The following is a 21075-nucleotide window of genomic DNA, read 5'->3' on the forward strand; positions in this document are numbered from 1 at the left end:
GGGCAGTCTGGAGAGACAGACCTCAGGCAGCACTAATGCCCACGCTGCAGAGTGTGGCCCTCCGGCTGAGGAGGCTTCTCTAGCAGGCTTAGTGGGATGGGAGTGACGGGGAAAAGTGAGGGGCCATGGCGACCCCTCCTTCTTCCCCTTCATCAGAGCCTCATTGGGGGTGGGATGCTGTGTTCCAGAAATGGGGGCCACCTGACATCTGAGCTGAGGTGGAGAACCTGCCTGCTGGCTCCACAGGTCAGACTCCCAGACTTGACCAGCTGCTTGCACAAAGGCCTTCTGGGCAGCTGCACTTCCCTTTGTGAGATTGACATTTGTTGAAAGGGACAAGAAAGCTAGGCTGTGATTGCATCCAGTGTAAGAGGCTTGGCATGAGAACCTTAAGTAATGAGGCATGGCTTAAAAAACAAGCTTTAATCCATTTCATAAAAATTGTTCTCGCAATTGAATGTGGCCAGGCCCACATGCCCAGCAGGAGACAGGAGACAGTTTCACATTTTCCAGGCTCAGGACAAGGCAGTCTCCCTCCACATGCCACAGGCATCTGAGTGAGTGTAGACGCCTGGCGGGCAGGAGGTAGGCACAGATGATCTGAAGGGGCCATCTATTTAAAGGTCTGCAGCTCCAGCTCAAGGGACACCTTAAACTCTGTCAGGAGCATACCCCAAGAGAAAATTAAGCCCAGAGGAGAGAACCTCAGGCCTGAGAGCCCTGCACCCCTCCTCAACCGCTGCCACCTGGGACCAGGGCCAGTCTGAGGCAATGGGGGCACCTGAATTTGCCCTGAAGGGCTCCCTCATTCAAATCACATAGAGGCACAGCTTTAGGATTCAGCAGGGCAGGGAGGGAGGAAGCAGGCGTGAGCCAGCCACAGCTTTGAATGACCTACCAGCCCCTGCGGTCACCAAGAACTGGTGTTTAATGAGGGGAAAACCATCGCCACACAGAACTGCCTAGCCAAGCCCCTCCCCAGCAGCTTCCTCCCTCCCTGGATGAGGGGACTCGTGCCGGGAGTCCCGGAAAGGAGGCATCGATCCAGAAAGGGGGCATCGATGCCCCGCCAAATAGGATGTCGACTGCAGGGACCTAGCAGGACACTTGTCCCTTTTTCAAAAAATATTACGGCAGAATAATAGAAAACTAACAGGCGTGGCCCCTCAGAGCGATGAAACCCACATGCCTGCGGGCCAGCTCAAGCCACAGTCGCGCCAATAAGCGCATGAAATAGTTAAATGTACACTCCCAACAGCGGGGCCCCCGGGCTGCTCGGAGCTGGCTCCAGCTGCTGTCACTGTCCACTGAGAAAGGCCAAGTGCCCTTTGGTGCATCTGTTGGCGTAGTGTCCTTTCTCGCCACACTGGGAAGAGCAGGAAGTGGGGGGAAGAGGAGAGACAGACAATAACACTGTTCAAATGCAGTTTTCAACTAAGGCAGTGCCCACCAAATCCCCAGTCATCCACCAAGTCCCCAGTCAGAACAGGACTCTGAAATTCTCAGTGGTACAGTTTTTTTCAAATTGGAGGGTGAGGGAGCTCAGGATGGAAAGTGCAGTGGTGCAGAAACTAGCCAGCAAGTCACAGGTGCGAGGGAGAACAGGCCACCAGAAGGCGACCTGCTAGCACCCTGCAGGGGCTCTTTCAGGCCCACACCTCTCCCACATGGACACAGGGCCTGCCCAGGGAGGGACTCCCAAGTGGGTAGCAGGACAAAGAGAAGCCCGTGGCACCTGAGCTCCGCCACCCCGTCTGGGGACCAAGCCCCTCTGCACCACAGGCCAGTCACTTACCTCTGAGCCAAGGTCTGGGGTTCCCTGGCAGGAGACGGGAGGGAACAGCATGAGAAGTGCCCCAGCCTCCCCTCCCTTTGGGAACCAGTGCTGGGGACAGAAGGTGGGCTGTACCCAACGTTTTCCCTCGTGGCTGTGACACACCTGTCTAAGCTACCTTGGGGACAGGTTTTGATCACAGGATAAGAGAGATGGGATGATGCTTATAAGGGGAGCCTGCAGAGCCACATGACAAATCCAGCCCTGACCCTGCCTCATCCCATCCTGATTATCCAGGCCCTTCCGTAGTTTCTCTTTACTCTGTGACTCCTTAAACGGCAGCCTCAAGCACTGAACAAAAGGGTCAGGAGGCAGCTGGGGGCACTGTCTGCTGATACCCACCCCCCAGTCCCTGCTACCCCGAGGGGCTCTGCCCAGTCAACACCCAGCACTCTTGCCAGCTCTATTCCCTGGCTCCGCAGTCCCTGTTTTCTTTCTTCCATGTTGGCCAGGCTAGTCTCGAACTCCTGACCTTGTTGTGATCTACCCCCCTTGGCCTCCCAAAGTGCTGGGATTACAGGGCGGCAAGATAACAGCTAAGTCTGCTCTATACACAGTCCCACTTCTGTGCTTTTTTTTTTTTTTTTTTTTTTTTGAGACAATAGTCTCACTGTGTCGCCCAGGCTGGAGTGCAGTGGTGCAGTCATAACTCACTGCAGGCTTGACCTCCTGGGCCCAAGCAATCCTCCCACCTCAGCCTCCCCAGTAGCTGGGACTACAAGCATGCGCCACCACACCCAGCCTGTTTTGTGATTTCTAATCTGGACTCGTTCTTCAGAACTCCAGACGTAGGAATTGTGTGTGCCTTGGGTTGAGAACATACTCTTCCAAGAGTACTGGGGGTTGCTCCTGCCAGGTGCCAGGGGCATACCAATCCTGGGGCGATTTTAGATTAGAAAACTTAGTTTGTAACTTTCCAGCCTTAACCAAGGACATGAATATAGGCCCAGACTCATCAACAATATCAAACTATGAAGAGATTTCCCTCCTCTTTCCCCGCCTCCCACAGAGTCAAGAGTGAACAGGACAGTTTTCGAGGAAGTTTCTTTAAGCTCACCCTTCCCCTGAGTCCATTTTATGTACTGGGGGAGGGGATGGGGACGGGGGTGCTGTAACCCAGTGTCCTGTTTCCTAGGATGTGCCCTGCAGGATCCGAGGATGCCTTCAGGACAGCCAGTGGCTCCAAGGGTTTACCCTTCCCTGGATCAGTGTTTCCATTTTGTTCCCGCCCTCTTGGGGGCTTCCCTCACCTGCCTGCAGGCCCCATCCATTCACTGGGCAGGTGTTCTCACCATCCTTTACTGTGCCTCAGTGCGGTGTGGTAGGAAATAGGACAGTCTCTAGCCCACCATAGTGGATGGGTAACTAGACTGTAACTTTATGCTTACAATCAGCAAAAACGAATGTTTTCACTTTTCTCATTTCACCAAACATATGGGGCATAAGGGAATGGCCACTGACAGTAAGGGAAGACCCCACCCCATCCCCCAGCCCAGGGACTCACCTTGTAACAGGTGACCTGCTCCAGTGGCCGGGGTCCCCGGTTGCCCGCGCTGCTGTTTTGACTCTGCATGACCCCGATGACCTGTGGGGTTCTCTGCTGATTGGGAGAAGAGTTCTGACTCGTTAACTGGATCAAGGAGGACGACCTTTGTAATGGCGGATTGTTACTTTGCTGGAAAGAGTTACACAACACGGTTTTACTGTGGAAAACACGTGCACGCAGACTACCGATGGGGACAGGAAAAAAGAGGGCGGGACTCGTCCCGCAAACGGCAGGAAGAAGGGCTTCCATGACGGCCCAGCTCAGGACAGCGGGCAACAGAGAAACATCTGGTGATGATGGCAGAAGCCACTGCCCGAAAAACACCATGCAGACACACAAAAACGAAAAATAAAATAGAAAACAAAACATCAAGGAGACAAGAGGAGGTCTCTGGGGCAGTGGGGCGAGGGCATGTTCAGGCCTTACTTTGGTTTCTGAGGTTCTGGCTTCAGGTCAGGATGAACGCTTGGTTCAGCCAGATGTTTAGCAGCCTACACGGCGAGCAAGTCACAGAAAAACAGTTGGAGCCTGACACACTGAGCTGCGTTCTCGGGCTGAGAGGACCCTCCTCTAGGGAGCCCCGCCAGGAGGAGGGCCAGGGCTCCTGGGGTAGGGATTCCACAGCAGGGCCTCCTCCCGACCCGTGGGCTCCTGGCTCTGGCCCATAAGTGCAGAACCCGAGCTAGAAAACCCCCAGGTTGGCACGGCTGCACCTACATCTGGAATTCCCGGCTTTCCCCATCAAGAGTTCAATAGGACTGGCCTCCACGCAGCTGTATCCACTGCATCCTCTCCTGGCTGTTCAGCCTCTAGCACTTAGCGGGGCTGGTGGGGCTTTGGCAGCCAGTCCAGAGCCCAGCAGGGTAGGAGGTGAGGCTTTGGGCTCAGGTGGGTGGGCTTGGTGGGCCTGTTGGGAACCCTGCCTGATGCCCGCCCTGCCTTGATGCCAGCCCTTCCTCTTGGCTCAACCCCCGACTCCCATAACCAAACTCAGGGTGCCCTTGGCGTTGAGGGGCTGCTGCAGATCCCCACGTGTCTATGGCATTTCCCTCCCTCCTTGGGCTGGAGGGGTCGGACCAGCTGCTTGGCTGCGGGGCCCCTTATCTAGAAAACTGGAGCCAGCTGGGCCTGTTCTCACCCCTCCTCCCAGCCTCCACTCCACAGGAGCAGGGGCGGTGCTGGCCAGAGTGGTCAGTTCTGCTGCCACACCTGCTCCTGCCCAGTGGTGTTGCCTCAGGCAAGTCCCCCCGCTCTGGAAGTCTCAGTTCCCCTATCTGCAAAACGAAGGGTCTGGCCCAGGAGCAAAAGCAGCAGACATGTTGCCCAGGCCGGCTCCATGCCAGCTCCCCGGGCGCAGACATGGTGCCCAGGCCGGCTCCTGGGGCAGACGCTGCTGTGCCAGGCAGCCCTATCTCACAATGGGTGGCTGGTTGCATGGCGCCTCAACTTTGCTGCTGCGCTTGGCCTTGCTGAGGTTCCAGGGTGAGAGGCCCTGCATCTCTCGAGGGAGATACACATGGCTCTGCCCCTGACTTTTCTGCGGGAACTTGGGAGACGCCCCTTCTCTCCCAAGTTCTGCAGTGGGGTCTAAGGCAGACCGCACCCCCGGGGGACCCTGAGGTTCTCGCTGGAGAAAAGGCACTTCCTTCCTACCGAGGAGGGCCAGGCACGGTACCTTTGCCGGAGGCTGGGTCTGCTGCGGCAGTGGGGGCTGCTCGGTGGTTCCCATGGGCAGTTCAAATCGAGGGCTGGTCACCAGCAGCCAGAGGGGATGAGAACAAGAGAAGGAGTCGGGGACGGGGGATGAGAAGAGAGAAGCCAGGCCATGCTCTTAAATTCCAGCCCTAGGAAAATCACACTCAGCTGCCCCAGCACAAAGTGATTTGACACAAGCTGCATGGATGGGGTGGGGCTGGCACTCAGCTCTGCTCCTGGGAGGCCGCGGGAGTGGCGTGGAGAACACAACTGACTTGCCTGGGCTCAGGCCCAGCCCTGCCTACACTGAACTGGGAAACTCATGGCCAGTGCTGCTCGGAAATGACAAAAGCTGCACCGGTACGCGCCTGCTGCGCCCCAGGAGCTGTACACAGGGAAGCCCCGCTCCCCGCAGGGTCTTACTCTGGCGTCAGCCCCTCCTCCCATCACTTGGTAACGGTCTGCCCCAGGCCACCTGCAGGTGCCTGCACTCTCATTCAGGGAGTGAGACCCAGTGGCAGCACCGGCCACTTCCCTGCAGTGAGAAGCAGGGACCAGGGTCCCCACAGACCTGGAGACTGTTATCCCGCTGCAGGTTCAGCAGTGTGGGCGAGGCAGCCAGGAGGAGGGGAGGCTTGTCTGCAGCCCCAGTGCCACCCCAGGCGGAAGCCCGGGTCCACAAGCAAAGTGACAGATGGGCACTGGGCTCCAAGGACAAGACAATGAAGCCAGAAGAGGGGTGCTAACCCCATGGAGCAAGAATTAAAACCGATCTTCAGAGGCTCACAGACTTGCTATCTATCTATCCTATCTAATCTATCCTATTTATCTATCTTATCTATCTATCTTATCTATCTAAACTATGATGGAGTCTCGCTCTATCTATCTATCTATCTATTTCTATCTATCTATCTATCTATCTATCTATCTATCTATCTATCTATCTATCTATCTATCTATCTATCTATCTAATCTATCTAAACTATGATGGAGTCTCTGTCGCCCAGGCTGGAATGCAGTGGCATGATGTTGGCTCACTGCAACCTCCACCTCCCAGGTTCAAGTGATTCTTCTGCCTCAGCCTCCCAAGTAGCTGGGACTACAGGCACACACCACTATGCCTGGCTAATTTTTGTATTTTTAGTAGGGACAGGGTTTCACCATATTGGCCAGGCTGGTCTTGAACTCCTGATCTCGTGATCTGTCCACCTCAGCCTCCCAAAGTGCTGGGATTACAGGTGTGAGCCACCACACCCGGCCCAGACTTGCCTTTGACCATGTGCCCCTGGCCAGGGACCAAGCCCTGTGCCTCAGTGTGCTGCTGTGTGAAATGGGTGTGTTCTCTCCTACCCTCACTGTTAGATGACTATTTATTCTATGTGAAACCCCAAGCTCAGGGTTTTCTGAGCCTCCACATAGGAGACTGAAATTCTAGTTTCCTTCCTTTAGGGTGCAGGTTCTTAACTGGAAGTCCCCAAATTCCCTAAATGATATGCAAGGCTACATGTGTGTCTGTATCCCACAGCTTCCATTAGATTACCAGATGGCCCATGACCCAAGAAATGGGTCTAGGCAGCGCCACCTCTGGGCTCAGGAAGCACTGGTGGCCATAAGCAGGGATTACTTCCCTATCTCCTGCCCCCACCCTTGGCTCTAGTACTGACATCACACAGTGACCAAAGCCCAGGTGGCCCAGGGAAGATACAGAGGGCAGCACGGTCTGGGCTGGGAGCTGGGGTAGAGGGTAGAGGGCAGAGCGGCTGGCTACTCACTGCATGAATTTACATGAGGGCCCCTCTGGGCAGAATCCCACGAGGTAATTCACACAGATGACTCTCCGTGTGTGCCGGTGCCTGCAGAGGGGACCTGCAGAGCCAAGTGTCTGGTCACTTAGACATCCCCTCTACCAGTTAGAGAGCTGGAGCATGGCTTCAAATGCTGGCTGTCCCCCATTCATGGCAGACAGGGGGCAGGGACCTCACCTCCCAACACTGGCCTCCTTATGAAAAATGCAGGTGGACCACCACCCACCCAGCATTCTTGGGAGAGTCAAGGGAGATGAGGGGTATGAGCAAGCCGCTAGCTGCAGAATGTCAGGTTTTGCTGGGACAGGTAGGGCAAGATGTCCCAGGTAGACCAGATGGCAGCCTCCAGGGTCATGTAGGCAGAGGAGGGAGGACTTGGCTTCTTGCCAGGGGCCCAGCTCACCCTGGCACCTACCGTGCTTGCAGAAGCCGCGGTCATACCAAGGGCAGTCCTTGATCTTGGACTCGGGGTCGATGTGCAGGAAGGGACACTCCTTGTTGCTGCACTCTCCTGCAGGAAAACTCAGACGTGAGGCCGCTAGGAAGGCCGGGGCCAGGCCCACCTTGGCTTCATCCAAGGAAAAGAGATTCTGGTGTCCAGTTTTGGCCTGATGAGCCCTGAGAGCCAGGGAAGAGTGTCTCTGAGCCCCAGCTTCCTGTGCAGTGGGGCTGTGACAGAAAAGCACCCATGGAGACCAGGAAGTTCCACTCTGATTGGCTCTTCATGTCTAAGAGCTGGGACAAGGGTAGGGAGAAGCACTAGTGGACCTGGCCCTCTCTGAAGCAGCAGGCCCCAGGGACCACCAGCACTGAGAACTGCCTTCCTGGGTAGCTGCCCGCTTCTTGGCTCACCTTCTCCAATCCACATTAACAACTGTGCTCAAAATTCTAAGGAGATGCAAACTCCTTCCCCAGGCTCCCCCACAGGCTCCGCCTCTGCCACCCCCAAGTCACATGGGTCCCCCTGCACCAGGACCAGCCCCTTCTCAGTCTTCCGCTCCTAGCTCAGGAATCCCCTCATCCTTGACCACTCTGCCTCAAGGTTCTGGTCATGGTTTCCTTCCTTCAGAGCACTTGTCACAAGTAATTTCTTCTCTGTTCGTCTCTTGGCTTATCGGCTACATCTTTCCCTGGACCACAAGAGTGAAGAATTCACAGGGCAAGGACCTCTTCACCATTGTCCCTCCAGTGCCTAGAAAGGAGGCCCTCAACCCAATGTCTGTGGTGCAGGTGACAGAAGCTGCACACAGTGTGTCCTGCACCAGGGCCGTCAGCAAGGAAGGAGCGACCCCCAGGCCACTTGGATAGCGGTGCCTTGAAAGCCTGCCCAGGAGAGCCAGCTGCTGCCTCTGGGGACAGATGGGAGGCCACTGCCCCATCCCAGTGCTGCTATGGGCAAGGCGTCAGGGGGGAACATGCTACATTGCACAACGGCAGAGGATAGCACTTGGGGAGCTGGGAAGCTTGGGTTCTATTTCTTCTCAGCTTATGCCACCTCCACAAAACAAGCCACAGCTCTCATTAATAAGCCAGCAGGCCACACCTATTGGGATGCTGAAATAATGTCTCCTCCAAAAGCAGTGCTTTGAAAGCATGAAGCATATCCTGTACCCCTTGGCTCCCTGCAGGATTCCGGCCTTCTGCCGGGCTCCCTGCCCAGGACTAGAGCCAGCCTCATGCTGACCCACAGAGCTGCTTCTTGGGAAACCACGAAGTGCAGACCTGAGCAGGGACCCTGGGGACTCATTCCAGCAGGGAGCACAACATCTCTGCCAGACTCTGTGCCAGCCCCACCAACTCCATCCGGTCTCCCGCTTCTCCACGCAGGCCACTCAGGGCAGCTGAGCCCACGCATTCTCTAAGCAGGGCTCAAGGCAAGCTTGGTGCTACCAGAAGACACATCTGAGGCTGCTATTTTGAAGGACTGTTAAGGATGGCTGAAATGTCACCAGGATCATGGCTCCCGGAGAGAAGGAACCAGCTCTGGCCTGAGAGGCAGTTCCCACACTGTAGGGAGAAGTGGGTTTCAGGGAGAAGGTGGATGTGGACAGAAACCAACCACGGACATAATGCAGCCAGCTGCACAACTCGCTGCTTCCGGGTCACCCTCATTAGCCTCAAATCCCAGAGTGATTGAAAGAGCTCCAAACACTGAAGCACTCCAAAAGAATGCAAGGGGTCTGGCGCAGTGGCTCACGCCTGTAATCCCAGCACTTTGGGAGGCTGAGGCAGGCAGATCATTCGAGCCCAGGCGTTCAAGGCCAGTATGTGAAACATAGCGAGACCCTGTGTCTTTAAAAAAAAAAAAAAAGAAAGAAAGATGAGCAGAAAATAGCCACGCTGTCTCCTAAAAGCTGGCTGAGGCTGGCAGGCTCTGCCCAAGTTTCTCCTCTGAGAATGGAAAGATGGGAAAAGCAGGCAGAGAGAGTGTGGGCACTGGGCAGCCAACAGACCCCTCTGCACCCTGGTTCTCAGCAGAGCCTCCAGAGCTCCAGGTGCCTTACCGAACTTGGAGTAGAAGTAGCACTCGGGCATCTTGGTCATGTCATACTCATGCAGGAACTCGCACTGGTCCCCTTTCTTGCATAGGCCACGCAGCCAGTGTTTGCACACAACTGTCTTCTCACCGCTGATGTGGCGAAACGGACACATGCCCCCTGCCGGGAAGATAGAAACAGGGTGTCAGCAGAGAGGCCACCCTGAGCCCAGGGGACAGGGCCTAGAGAAGCTGAGGCATCTTCACCTCCTAACTCCTGGAGCCACCTGAGGGCATCATGTCCTGCAAGGGGGCAGAGGTCTGCCTCACAGAAGGCAACATGATTTGAGGCAGTACGCTGACAGACACTTTACATTTTAATAGTTACTCATGTCCGGGTGCGGTGGCTCACGCCTGTAATCCTAGCACTTTGGAAGGCCGAGGCGGGCGGATCATGAGGTCAGGAGATTGAGACCATCCTGGCTGACACGGTGAAACCCCATCTCTACTAAAAATACAAAAAAATTAGCTGGGCGCCTATAGTCCCAGCTACTCGGGAGGCTGAGGCAGGAGAATGGCATGAACCCAGAAGGCGGAGCTTGCAGTGAACCGAGATCCCACCACTGCACTCCAGCCTGGGCGACAGAGCGAGACTCCCTCTCAAAAAAAAAAAAAAAAGTTACTCATCATCTCACAGATATTACTGTAAGATGGAGGCATAAAAAAGAGGGAGATGCTGGGAGGCTGAGGCGGGTGGATCACGAGGTCAGGAGTTTGAGACCAGCCTGACCGACATGATGAAACCCCATCTCTACTAAAAATACAAAAAAACATTAGCTGGGTGTAGTGGTGGGGGTGCCTGTAATCTCAGCTACTTGGGAGGCTGAGGCTGGAGAATCGCTTGAACCCAGGAGGCGGAGGTTGTAGTGACCGGAGATCACGCCATTGCACTCCAGCCTGGGTGACAAGAACAAAACTCTGTCCCCCCCCAAAAAAAAAGAAAAAAAAAGAAAGATGAACTTAGCCGGGTGTAGTAGCTCACACCTATGATCCTAGCACTTTGGGAGGCCAAGACAGGAAAATCACTTGAGCCCAGAAGTTCGAGATCAGCCTGAGACTTTGTCTTCACTAAATAAATAAATAAGTAAATAAGTAAGCAAGCAAGCAAGCAAGCTGGGAGGCCAGACACAGCGGCTCACACCTGTAATCGCAGCACTCTGGGAGGCCGAGGTGGTGGATCATCTGAGGTCAGGAGTTCGAGACCAGTCTGGCCAAAACATAATGAAACCCTGTCTATACTAAAAATACAAAAAATTAGCTGGGTGTGGTGGTGTGCACCTGTAATCCCAGCTACTCGGGAGGCTAAGGCAGGAGAATTGCTCGAACCCAGGAAGCAGAAGTTGCAGTGAGCCAAGATCACACTGCACTCCAGCCTGGGCAACAAGAGCAAAACTTTGTCTGAAAAAAAAAAAAAAAAAAATTAGTTGGGTATGGTGGTGCACACCTATAGTCCCGGCTACTGGGGAGGCTGAGGTGGGAGGATCACTTGGGCCCAGGAGGCTGAGCTTGCAGTGAGCTATGACTGTGCCACTGCACTCCAGCCCGGGTGACAGAGTAAGATGCTGCCTCTTAAAAAAAAAGAAAGACCAATTTCAGAATTGAGGAAATGTGATGTATACACATGGAGGGACGTGTGCCTTTTGGGACAGAGCCAGCCTCTGGGGATGTGTGGGACTTCTAACAGGTGGCCTGGCAAGACAACCATGGAGGTCCATTCTACACTTCTGCTGTCCAATATGGCAGCTGCTAGCCCCATGTGACTACTGACCACTTGAAACATGACTAGTGTGTCTGAGAATTTCAAGTTTTAAATGGGATTTGATTTTACTTAAATATGAACTGCCACATGTGACTAGTGGCTACTGTATTAGTCAACAGAGAGACAGTCAGAATGCCCTGTGTTAGGGATGGCTGTGCTAACAGAAGGCGGCTGGTCAGAAGGGCAGAATTACTGAGCAAAGACATGGGAGCAAGACCAGAGGCCCAGTGGAGGTAATGACGTTCTGACGACATTGTGAAGTTGGCCTGGCTGATCTGCCAGGAAGTCTACTACCTCAGTGGTAAATGACTATGTTATAGAAGCAAAGCTCACCAAACCATTCATTAAAACCAGCCTTTTGCTCTGATTCTCTGCTCCCCTTTTTCAAGCTTCTGATTAATATTTAAGTCTCCTAAATAAATTTTCCTACAGGAGAAAAATGCCCAGACCATCGAAAGTTAAGGTTATGCCTAGTGATACTTCTTTTTTTTTGACACGGGGTCTCCCTCTGCTACCCAGGCTGGAGTGCAGTGGTGCGATCTTGGCTCACTGCAACCTCTGCCTCCTGGGTTCAAGTGATTCTCCTGCCTCAGCCTCCCGAGTAGCTGGGATTATAGATGGGCGTCACCACGCCCAGTTAATTTTTGTATATTTAGTAGAGATGAGGTTTCACCATGTTGGCCAGGTTGGTCTCAAACTCCTGACCTCAGGTGATCCATCCGCCTCGGCCTCCCAAAGTGCTGGGATTACAGGCGTGAGCCACCACGCCTGGCCCCTAGTGATACTTCTGATGGATTCACCCGGCCCACATACAATTATTAAAAGAGCACAGCCGGAGGGGTAACAAGATGGCGACCGAGACAGTGGCGCTCCATAAGCTGAAGCTTGCTGAACTAAAGTAAGAATGTCTTGCTCGTGGTTGGGAGACCAAGGGAATGAAGCAAGATCTTTTCTTTTTTTTTGAGATGGAGTCTTGCTCTGTTGCCAGGCTGGAGTGCAATGGCATGATCTCGGCTCACTGAAACCTCTGACTCTCTGGTTCAAGGGATTCTCCCACCTCAGTAGTCTTGTGTAGTCTGTGTTGGGGGCTGGTTATCGAGAACAAGACCCCACAAGATGGGTTATCGTGGGGTGTTTTGCATGGGAGGCCACAGAAAACCATGAGCCCATGGAGACTGTGGAATGAGAAAGACCTGGGTTCAGACACTGGGCTCCGCCACTGATTAACTCTGTGACATTGAGAAAGTTCCTGAATGTCTCAATGCTGGGGGCTTCTTTCCATGTCACAGATCAGCTTGTGGCCACGGGGAATGCGAAGTGATAAGGCACCCTTAGAGCCAGGTTCAGTCCTGCGTTTAGGTTTCAGGTGGAACACCCCATCAGGTTCCTAGCCTGTCCAAACCAGTTTTATCTACAGAGATCGTTAGTCTGTAAAAAGCAATGTGAGCCAGAGCCCTGGCGGCCTCCAACTCAGCTGGGGACAAGGAGGTGGAAGGGCGCCTCGGGAAGCACATCAGGGAGCCCAGAGTTTCTTACCTTTGCCGCAGGCAGCTTTCAAAAAGAATTCACAGACAGCAGCACCCGACTCTGTAGAAAGGAGAGAAAACGAGAGGAATCAAACAAAGAGGTGCAATTGCTATTGACGATGTCTGAAGACAGTGGGAGGGAACCCTTCCGACTTCTTGACCCACCAAGGGTTCAGGGTACTGGAAATAAAGTAGCAAAAGTATGCAAAGCCCAACCAAGCAAGGAAGAAGCTGCTTATGTTAGGCATGCCCTACAAAATGAGACACATACATTAAGAGCAGTCATTACCCAGTGCTTTGAGAGCCTTCTGTATATAAGATCTTTTCAAGGAGTTAAGAGTGGGTGGGGAAAGGAAAGCTGGAGTACAAGATCCCAGAAATAATTTTTTTTTTTTTGAGATGGAGTTTCACTCTTGTTGCCTGGGCTGGAGTACAATGGCGCGATCTCAGCTCACTGTAATATCCGCCTCCCAGGTTCAAGCAATTCTCCTGCCTCAGCCTCCCAAGTAGCTGGGATTACAGGCGCCTGCCACCACGCCCACCTAATTTTTGTATTTTCAGTAGAGATAGGGTTTTGTTGGCCAGGTTGGTCTTGAACTCCTGACCTCAGGTGATCCACCCACCTTGGCCTCCCAAAGTGCTGGGATTACAGGCATAAGCCACCGTGCCTGACCCACAGAAATAAATTAATGGCCCCCAGCTGACACCTTCCTCCAGGAAGGTGAATTCACGGACACCTTAACATGAGGCAGAGGGGAGGAATGATCTCACAGAAGTATAGACAGTCAGGGCCTCTGAGAAGGGTCAGGCTTCAAGGAAGAGGCAGTGCCTCTGAGACACTAGTCCAAAGGGAAGCACGTTAAGTGCAGACACAGAGGACTGCTTTTAATATGCAACATCCATATACAATTTTTTTTCTAGTGTTTTGAGACAGTCTCACTCTGTCACCCAGACTAGAGTGCGGTGGTGCAATCTCGGCTCACTGCAACCTCCGCCTCCCCAGTTCAAGAGAGTCTCCTGCCTCAGCTTCCTGAGTAGCTGGGATTATAGGTGTGCACCACCACACCTGGCTAATTTTTTTGTATTTTTAGTAGAGAGGGGGTTTTGCCATGTTGGCCAGGCTGGTCTCAAACTACAGGCTTCAAGTGATCCGCTTACCTCGGCCTCCCAAAGTGCTGGGATTACAGACGTGAGCCACCACGCCTGGCCCACATACAATGATTACAGGCTGGTTTCGAACTCCTGACCTTGTGATTTGCCTGCCTTGGCTTCCCAAAGTGCTAGGATTACAGGCGTGAGCCACCGCAACCCACCCCACATACAATTATTAAAAGAGCACACCCGGAGGGGGGTAACAAGATGGTAACTGAGATGGTGGAGCTCCATAAGCTGAAGCTTGCCGAACTAAACAAGAATGTCTTACTTGTGGTTTGGAGACCAAGGGAATAAAGCAAGATCTTATCCACAGACTCCAGGCGTATCTTGAAGAACATGCTGAAGGGAGGCAAATGAAGATGTACTGGGAGATGAAACAGAAGAAGAAGAAACAAACCCCCTGTCAAAGAGGAAGAACCCCCTGAAAAAAACTGTTGATGTGGCAGCAGAGAAGAAAGTGGTGAAAATTACATCTGAAATACCACTCAATGAAAATTACATCTGAATACCATTCTGAGAGAATGCGGAAGAGGGCTGAACGATTCAGTGTACGTGTGAGCTTGGAGAGTAAGAAAGCTACCTGGGCAGCTAGGTTGGGGATTTCTTCAGTTCCAACACAAGTCTGTCACCTGAGAACAAACCTACGGTTAACTTGGATAAGTCCAAGGAAAGAGCTCAAAGATTTGGTTTGGGCCGGGCGCGGTGGCTCAAGCCTGTAATCCTAGCACTTTGGGAGGCCGAGACGGGCAGATCACGAGGTCAGGAGATTGAGACCATCCTGGCTAACACGGTGAAACCCCGTCTCTACTAAAAAATACAAAAAACTAGCCGGGCGAGGTGGCAGGCGCCTGTAGTCCCAGCTACTTGGGAGGCTGAGGCAGGAGAATGGCGTAAACCCGGGAGGTGGAGCTTGCAGTGAGCTGAGATCCGGCCACTGCACTCCAGCCCGGGCGACAGAGTGAGACTCCGTCTCAAAAAAAAAAAAAAAAAAAAAAATTTGGTTTGAATGTCTCTTCAATCTCCAGAAAGTCTGAAGATGACAAGAAACTGAAAAAGAGGAAGGAGCGATTTGGGATTGTCACAAGTTCAGCTGGAACTGGAACCACAGAGGATAAAGAGGTAGAGAAGAGGAAAAGAGCAGAGCGCTTTGGGACTGCCTAATGAAAGGTTCTTGATACTTTCTGTTCTCCAGTGTTTTCCATTTCTCTCATTCTTTTTTTTTTTGAGACGGAGTCTCACTCTGTTACCCAGGCTGGAGTGCAGTGGTGCGATCTTGGCTCACTGCAAGCTCCGCCTCCCGGGTTCATGCTATTCTCCTGCCTCAGCCTCCTGAGTAGCTGAGACTACAGGTGCCCGCCACCACGCCCGGCTAATATTTTGTATTTTTAGTAGAGACGGGGTTTCACCGTGGTCTCGATCTCCTGACCTTGTGATCCGCCCGCCTCGGCCTCCCAAAGTGCTGGGATTCATTTCTCTCATTCTTTTTGGTCACATATATACCTAAATGCACAGTCATGTGCCTATGTCCTGCCTCGAAATGAGGAAGCATGTACCCCAGGTACATCTGTGAACTGCCGCAGCAGTTTGACTTATTGCTGTTTCAGCTTTAAGGTTGTTGTGCTTTTGTTTTTGATTATGTTGCTTGTTAACAAAAAGAAAAAAGAAAAAAAAAAGCACAGCCTTTCATTCCCACAGTTAAGAGTGTGCTGGAATTCAGTGGGCTCCAGGGACCAGCTGTTCTGATGAGTCCAGGAATTCACCAGCACCCGGTTGCCAGACTAAACTGACCTTGGCATCAGAAACAGTTTCCTTACAAGTAACCATTTTAGAATTGCTGAAAAACCAATGACAGCATCTCTGAAGTCCACTTAACGTGCCCCCCCTTACTAAATCACAAAAGATTCCTTGGCTGTCACAGGGAGGTCACTCCATTTGCATTTCAACAAGTCTGAAAGTGGCCAGGTGCGGTGACTCACGTCTGTAATCCTAGCACTTCCGGAGGCCGAGGCGGGTGGATCACTTGCCGTCAGGAGTTCAAGTAGAGAAACCCCGTCTCTACTAAAAATGCAAAAATTAGCCAGGCGTGGTGGCACATGCCTGTAATCCCAGCTACTCGGGAGGCTGAGGCAGGAGAATCACTTGAACCCAGAGGCAGAGGTTGCAGTGAGCCAAGATTGCATCACTGTGCTCCAGCCTGGGCAACAAGAGCAAGACTCTGTCTCAAAAAAAAAAAAAAAAAAAAAAAATTCTGAAAGTATCTCTGGTCTGGTCTTTCTCTTCAGAGGTTAGAGTTGTTTCTGCTCAGAAATCCACAGTTCTGGGAACTGAGCCTCATGTGGATGGGATGAGTATGCCTTATGGGCAAAGTGACAGTTATTCCCAAACCTCAGATGGGCATGAAGAGGAGGGATGGGTGAGGAAGGGCTGTGGCCTCACTGGGCTTTAACTGAACAGGATATGGACAAGCAGTGAGTGTGGAGGGTGCCTACCGACTCTGAAGCCCTGGCTGGGGCAGCACCCAGGGCCAGGCGTGTCCCTGGCCTCAAGAACAGGTATGTGGGCCCCTCACCACTGTACCTCCCCTCACAGGCTTGTGGATCTGTCAGGTGGCAGAAGGGTGGAAGGGAAAGATCTGCCCTGCATGGGTGGTTCCATGGTCTCAAGCCAGTGCCATCAAGACAGGAAAAGGCCGACTGGGCGCAGTGGCTCACGCCCGTAATCCCAGCACTTTGGGAGGCCAAGGCAGGCAGATAATTTGAGGTCAGGAGTTCAAGACCAGCCTGGCCAACATGGTGAAACCTCATCTCTACTGAAAATACAAAAATTAGTTGGGCATGGTGGCGGGAGGCTATAATCCCAGCTACTCAGGAGGCCGAGGCAGGAGAATTGCTTGAACCCGGGAGGTGGAGGTTGCGGTAAGCCGAGATCACGCCATTGCACTCCAGCCTGGGCAACAACAGCGAAACTCCATCTCAAAAAAAAAGAGACAGGAAAAGGCCACATGTGCAGGGATGAAGTTATCACAGGAATCGAGGGGTAGGTAAGAGGGGATGTGTGTGTGTGAATTTCAGCAGCTGCTTTTTAGGGGGTGTACAGCGGCGATGGTGTTTGTGCGTGTGTCAAATAGGGTGGTCTGATGATGTCTCTTTATAAGCACTATCTTATTTTTCTTGATGACTTAACTTCCAACGAAACTATCTTGTACAGAAGTATCACCATGTAAAGTTGTGGGACAGGCAGCAAAAAAAAAAAAAAAAAAATTTATATCTATATATACACACACACACATATATATATATATGTATATATATATATAGGCCACGTGTGGTGGCTCATGCCTGTAATCCCAGTACTTCTGAAGGCCTAGGTGAAAGGATCGCTTGAGCCCAGGAGTTCAAGACCAACCCTGGGAAACATGGTGAAACAGTGTCTCTACCAAGAAACACACACACACAAAATTTGCCAGGCGTGTTGGTGCACACCTGTGGTCCCAACTACTTGGGAAACTGAGGTGGGAGGATTGTCAGAGCCTGGGAAGTCGAGGCTGCATTGAGCCATGATTGCGCCACTGCACCCAGCCTGGGCAAAAGAGGAGCCCCTGTCTCAAAAGCAAACAAACAACAACAAAAAAACCACAGAAAGGGACAGACTCAGAGGTCACATGTGCATGAGAAGGTGTGGCCGCCTGAGGGGAGAGAGGCTGCTGGGAGACGTGGGAGACCCCGCTGGTAGTGCCGGGGGACAGCACACAACACTGGAGAACTTGCCTGGCTCTGCTATGCACTGAGTGGTCGTCAGCAAGTCCCTTCCCCTGCTTGGGTCTCAGTTTCCCCATCTGTGGATTGAACTCAGTGACTTCCACAAGTCCGCGACTTTAAGGCTATAGCATTAGATTTCAAGTGTGTCCGGATAGGAAAGAAGACAAAGAAAACTACCGGTTTCTTTTAAAGTACAAGATATGGGGAGCCAGGAGCCACCATGTGAAAGGGAGGAGTGAAGGGAGTTCAGGCTAAGGGACCACACCAGCTGCTGGGTGTGATGAACAACTCAGAGTTGGGGTCCAGAAAAAAGTAGTGACAGGCCAAAAACTAAGGATGAGCTCCCAGGAGAGAGAGTCCTAGAAGGAAGTTTAAGAGTCTAGCTGGGGTCTCCTACAGAGAGGTGGTCCTTCCCTCAGCACGCCTCCTCCAACAGCCTAGTTTTGATGAAAGCAAAAAGAAGAGACGCTAAATGTAGCGGGGTTGGGAGGTAGGGGGTGCGATATCCTAGTACTCTCCTGTAGCTGGGAGAGTGTTGAGGGAGAGTTCCAATCCAGGATAACCCACTCTTATTCAAGAATTAAGCGAACGGACAAGGTCCTACCCGCCTACAGATTACCTTTAAACAGCCGCAGGGGGCCAAAGATCCGAGGCAGTGAACTCCTGAGTTCGAGTGAGGGGAAAAGGGGTCCCCAGACGGTGGAAATGGGGGCCTGGGAGTCAGGAGTCCTGGAACCAAGGGGGAGCGTCCCGGGATCCAGAAGAGGTCTCAGGATGGAGTGAGAAGAGTCCCGGATCACAGATGAGGGAGTTCGGGAACTAAAGGGGAGGGTCCCAGGACCCGGAGGAGGTGGGAGGGACTCTCAAGACATAGAGGGAGGAGTCCCGCGACCGAAGTGGAGGGGTCTCAGGATCCAGAGGAAGCCGGGGGAGGTCTAGGACCGAGGCGAAGGAGTCCCGGGAACACAGAGGAGCGGGTCCCGGGTTCGAGTCGCTCTCGCCCTCCCGCCAGGGCCCCGCGCTCACTGTCCATGCCGGGGAAGGGCAGCGGCTGCGCCCCGAGCTGCTGCTCCACTGCGATCTCCAAATCAAACTTGATGTGGTCCACGCTGGCGATTATTTCCTGCATGGCGGCGGCGGCGGCCCCACCGGCCCGGCTCCCCCTCGGTCTCCTGCAGCCCTCTCGCCTCTCTACCCGCCGCCGGGCCCGCCGCACACGCTCCTCCTGCGCCTCGCAGCCGCCGCCGCCGCCCGAGGGATGCCGGGAGCGCCCAGAGCCCGCGCCGGTTCTTGCGCCTGTCCAGGCACCGCCAATCGAGCGCGGAGTCCCGCCGCTCCGCTAGTCCCGGCTAGCCGCTAGCCGAACGCCGGCCTAGTCTCGCGGGAAACCTGAAACCAGCCGCGTGTGTCGGCGACGCGGGCTGCGCTTGCGTGTCAGGGGAGAGGGTGACCCGTGGGAGAGCCGGGTCCGTCGCGGGGACCGGGTAGAGAGCCCCGTCGGAGTGCACTGCGCCGGACACTTCAAGTGAGTTCTTGTGTGATCCTCGCAGGAACCCCGGGATCCGGGCAGAGACACGCCAGAGGGGAAGGAAGTGCCCGAACCAGGATTGGAGCCAGGGGCGTCCGAGGAGGGAAACTGAGGCTGCAAAAGTCTGTGTGGAGAGGGGTCGGCGTTGGCCTGAGGGTCCGGGTAGGCGTCTGAGGAGGGGCGGGTCTCTCCGAAGAAGGACGGCCGCAGCGTGTCTCTAATTCAGGGTTTTTTCTTTTCTCGCTAGGTGGCCCAGGCTGGAGTACACCGGTACGATCATAGCTCACTGCAGCTTCAACTTCTCAGGCTCAAGCGATCCTCCCACCTCAGCCTCTTGAGTAGCTGCACCACCACGCTTGGCTAATTTTGAAATTTTTATTTTTAATTTTTGTGGAGATGGGGGCCTTGCTATGTTGCCCAGGCTGGTCTTGAACTCCTAGCCCCAAGCCCCAAGCTCCAAGCGATCGACTCGCCTGGGGCTCCCAAAGTGCTGGGATTACAGGCATGAGCCACTGTATGGTCTAATTCAGTGCCTGAAACTGTGTCATAATTTCAAGTTGGGGTGAGTGTAAATGATAGTTCCAGATAAGAGTTTGTGCAGGGCCAGGCGTGATGGCTCACACCCGTCACTCTAGCACTTTAGGAGGCCGAGGCAGGAGGATCACTTGAGGTCAGGAGTTCAAGACCAGGCTGGACAGCATGGCAAAACCCCGTCTCTACTAAAAATATAAAAATTAGTCGGGAGTGATGGGGCGTGCCTGTAATCCCAGCTACTTGGGAGGCTGAGGCATGAGCATCGCTTGAACCCGGGAGGCAGAGGTTGCATTGAGCCGAGATGGCACCACCCCACTCCAGCCTGGCGACAGAGTGAGACTCAAAAAAAAAAACAGTTTGTGCAGCAACTACAAGGTGGTATCTTAAGCTGTCACTTACATTCATTACTGCTTTGAAATTATTGTAGGGTCTTGTTATTTAATGCATTGAAAATAAGCATCTATGCTAGTATAGCAGAAATTTGTTTTTAAAGCATTTTGATGCCATTTCAATATCATTGCTTTTTGTTTTGTAATTCTGTGTATTGTAATTAATGCACATAAGGCAGGGCATGGAGGCTTATGCCTGCAATCCCAACACTTTGGGAGACCAAGGCTGGAGGATTGCTTGAGGCCAGGAGTACTAGACCAGCCTGGCAACATAGGGAGACTACATCTCTACAAAAAATTAGCTGGGTATGGTGGTGTGCACCAGTAATGCTAGTTAATTGGGAGGCTGAGGTAGGAGGATCACTTGAGCCCAGAAGTTGGAGGTTGCAGTGATTGTGCGTTTGCCACTGTGCCATCGCACTCCAGCCTGGGCAACATGAAGACCCCATTCCCATAAAAAGAAAATTACATAAACACCATGCTTGTAAGAAGGAGTGGCAGGGCTTGCCAGATGCAGAATGATAAAGGCCCCCTGCACTAGTTTCAAAAAGGTGCTGGTCAGGAGAGTCTGTCCATACGTTACGTGGACCTGAGTTCTAAGCCAGCCCAGCCCAAACTGGCCAGTCTCACCCACTGCACTGCTGCAGGACCCCAGCAAGTCTCTCCCCTTGCTGGGCCTAGTTTTTTGTTTGTTGTCGTTGTTGGTTTTTTTGAGACAGAGTCTTGCTGTGTTGCTCAGGCTGGAGTGCAATGGCGGTATCTTGGCTCACTGCAACCTCTGCCTCCCACGTTCAAGTGATTCTCCTGCCTCAGCCTCCCGAGTAGCTGGGATTACAGGGACATGCTGTCATGCCCAGCTAATTTTTGTATTTTTAGTAGAGATGGGGTTCACCATGTCAGGCTGGTCTCGAACTCCTGACCTCAGGTGATCCACCCACCTTTGCCTCCCAAAGTTCCTGGATTACAGGCGTGAGCCACCGCTCCTGGCCTGCTGGGCCTAGTTTTTAATC

At 53.1% G+C, this 21075-nt stretch overlaps 2 protein-coding genes and 1 pseudogene across 9 annotated transcripts in view; 2 read left to right on the forward strand and 1 right to left on the reverse strand.

Moving 5' to 3' along the window:
- Window positions 1-21075, forward strand: part of LOC112621186 (ATP synthase subunit f, mitochondrial) — a 46269-nt gene that overhangs the window by 9049 nt on the left and 16145 nt on the right. Inside the window, exon 4 of one of the 4 annotated variants that reach the window (XR_003118681.1) lies at window positions 8459-8699. The exons of 1 other annotated variant lie outside the window; for it this stretch is intronic. The gene's annotated coding sequence lies outside the window, so the exon portion shown is untranslated. Of the gene's footprint in view, window positions 1-8458; window positions 8700-18903; window positions 19140-21075 lie in introns of those variants that run through there. 2 more of the 4 variants (XR_003118680.1, XM_025380476.1) reach the window with 2 other exon arrangements.
- On the reverse strand, window positions 409-18875 carry CPSF4 (cleavage and polyadenylation specific factor 4). Of its 5 annotated transcripts, none has more exons than XM_025380537.1 (8): window positions 18641-18875; window positions 12712-12762; window positions 9385-9537; window positions 7296-7391; window positions 6848-6941; window positions 5056-5128; window positions 3339-3509; window positions 409-1366 (listed from the first exon to the last, which is right to left on the reverse strand). In XM_025380537.1, exons 1-8 carry the CDS (start codon window positions 18741-18743, stop codon window positions 1298-1300), a joined length of 810 nt encoding a protein of 269 aa, XP_025236322.1. In that variant the 5' UTR covers window positions 18744-18875; the 3' UTR covers window positions 409-1297. The 5 variants fall into 5 exon arrangements, with proteins under 5 accessions (XP_025236322.1, XP_025236326.1, XP_025236325.1 ...); XM_025380541.1 differs by having other exon boundaries at window positions 3339-3431; window positions 18641-18874; XM_025380540.1 differs by having other exon boundaries at window positions 3339-3434; window positions 18641-18874.
- Window positions 12024-15017, forward strand: LOC112621203 (annotated as a pseudogene).

This window comes from Theropithecus gelada, chromosome 3, assembly GCF_003255815.1.
Source record: "Theropithecus gelada isolate Dixy chromosome 3, Tgel_1.0, whole genome shotgun sequence".
Lineage (NCBI taxonomy): Eukaryota > Metazoa > Chordata > Mammalia > Primates > Cercopithecidae > Theropithecus > Theropithecus gelada.

What these genes read in the sequence shown, in the direction of transcription:
- CPSF4 (XM_025380537.1), bottom strand. Translation starts at nt 18,743, where the DNA reads ATGCAGGAAATAATCGCCAGCGTGGACCACATCAAGTTTGATTTGGAG. An exon ending in AGACCCAGCCTCCGGCAAAG is followed by an intron (nt 3,510 to 5,055) that starts GTACCGTGCCTG and finishes AACTCTTTCCAG; the next exon opens with CAAAGTAACAATCCGCCATT. An exon ending in AGCAGGTCACCTGTTACAAG is followed by an intron (nt 1,367 to 3,338) that starts GTGAGTCCCTGG and finishes TGCTCTTCCCAG; the next exon opens with TGTGGCGAGAAAGGACACTA.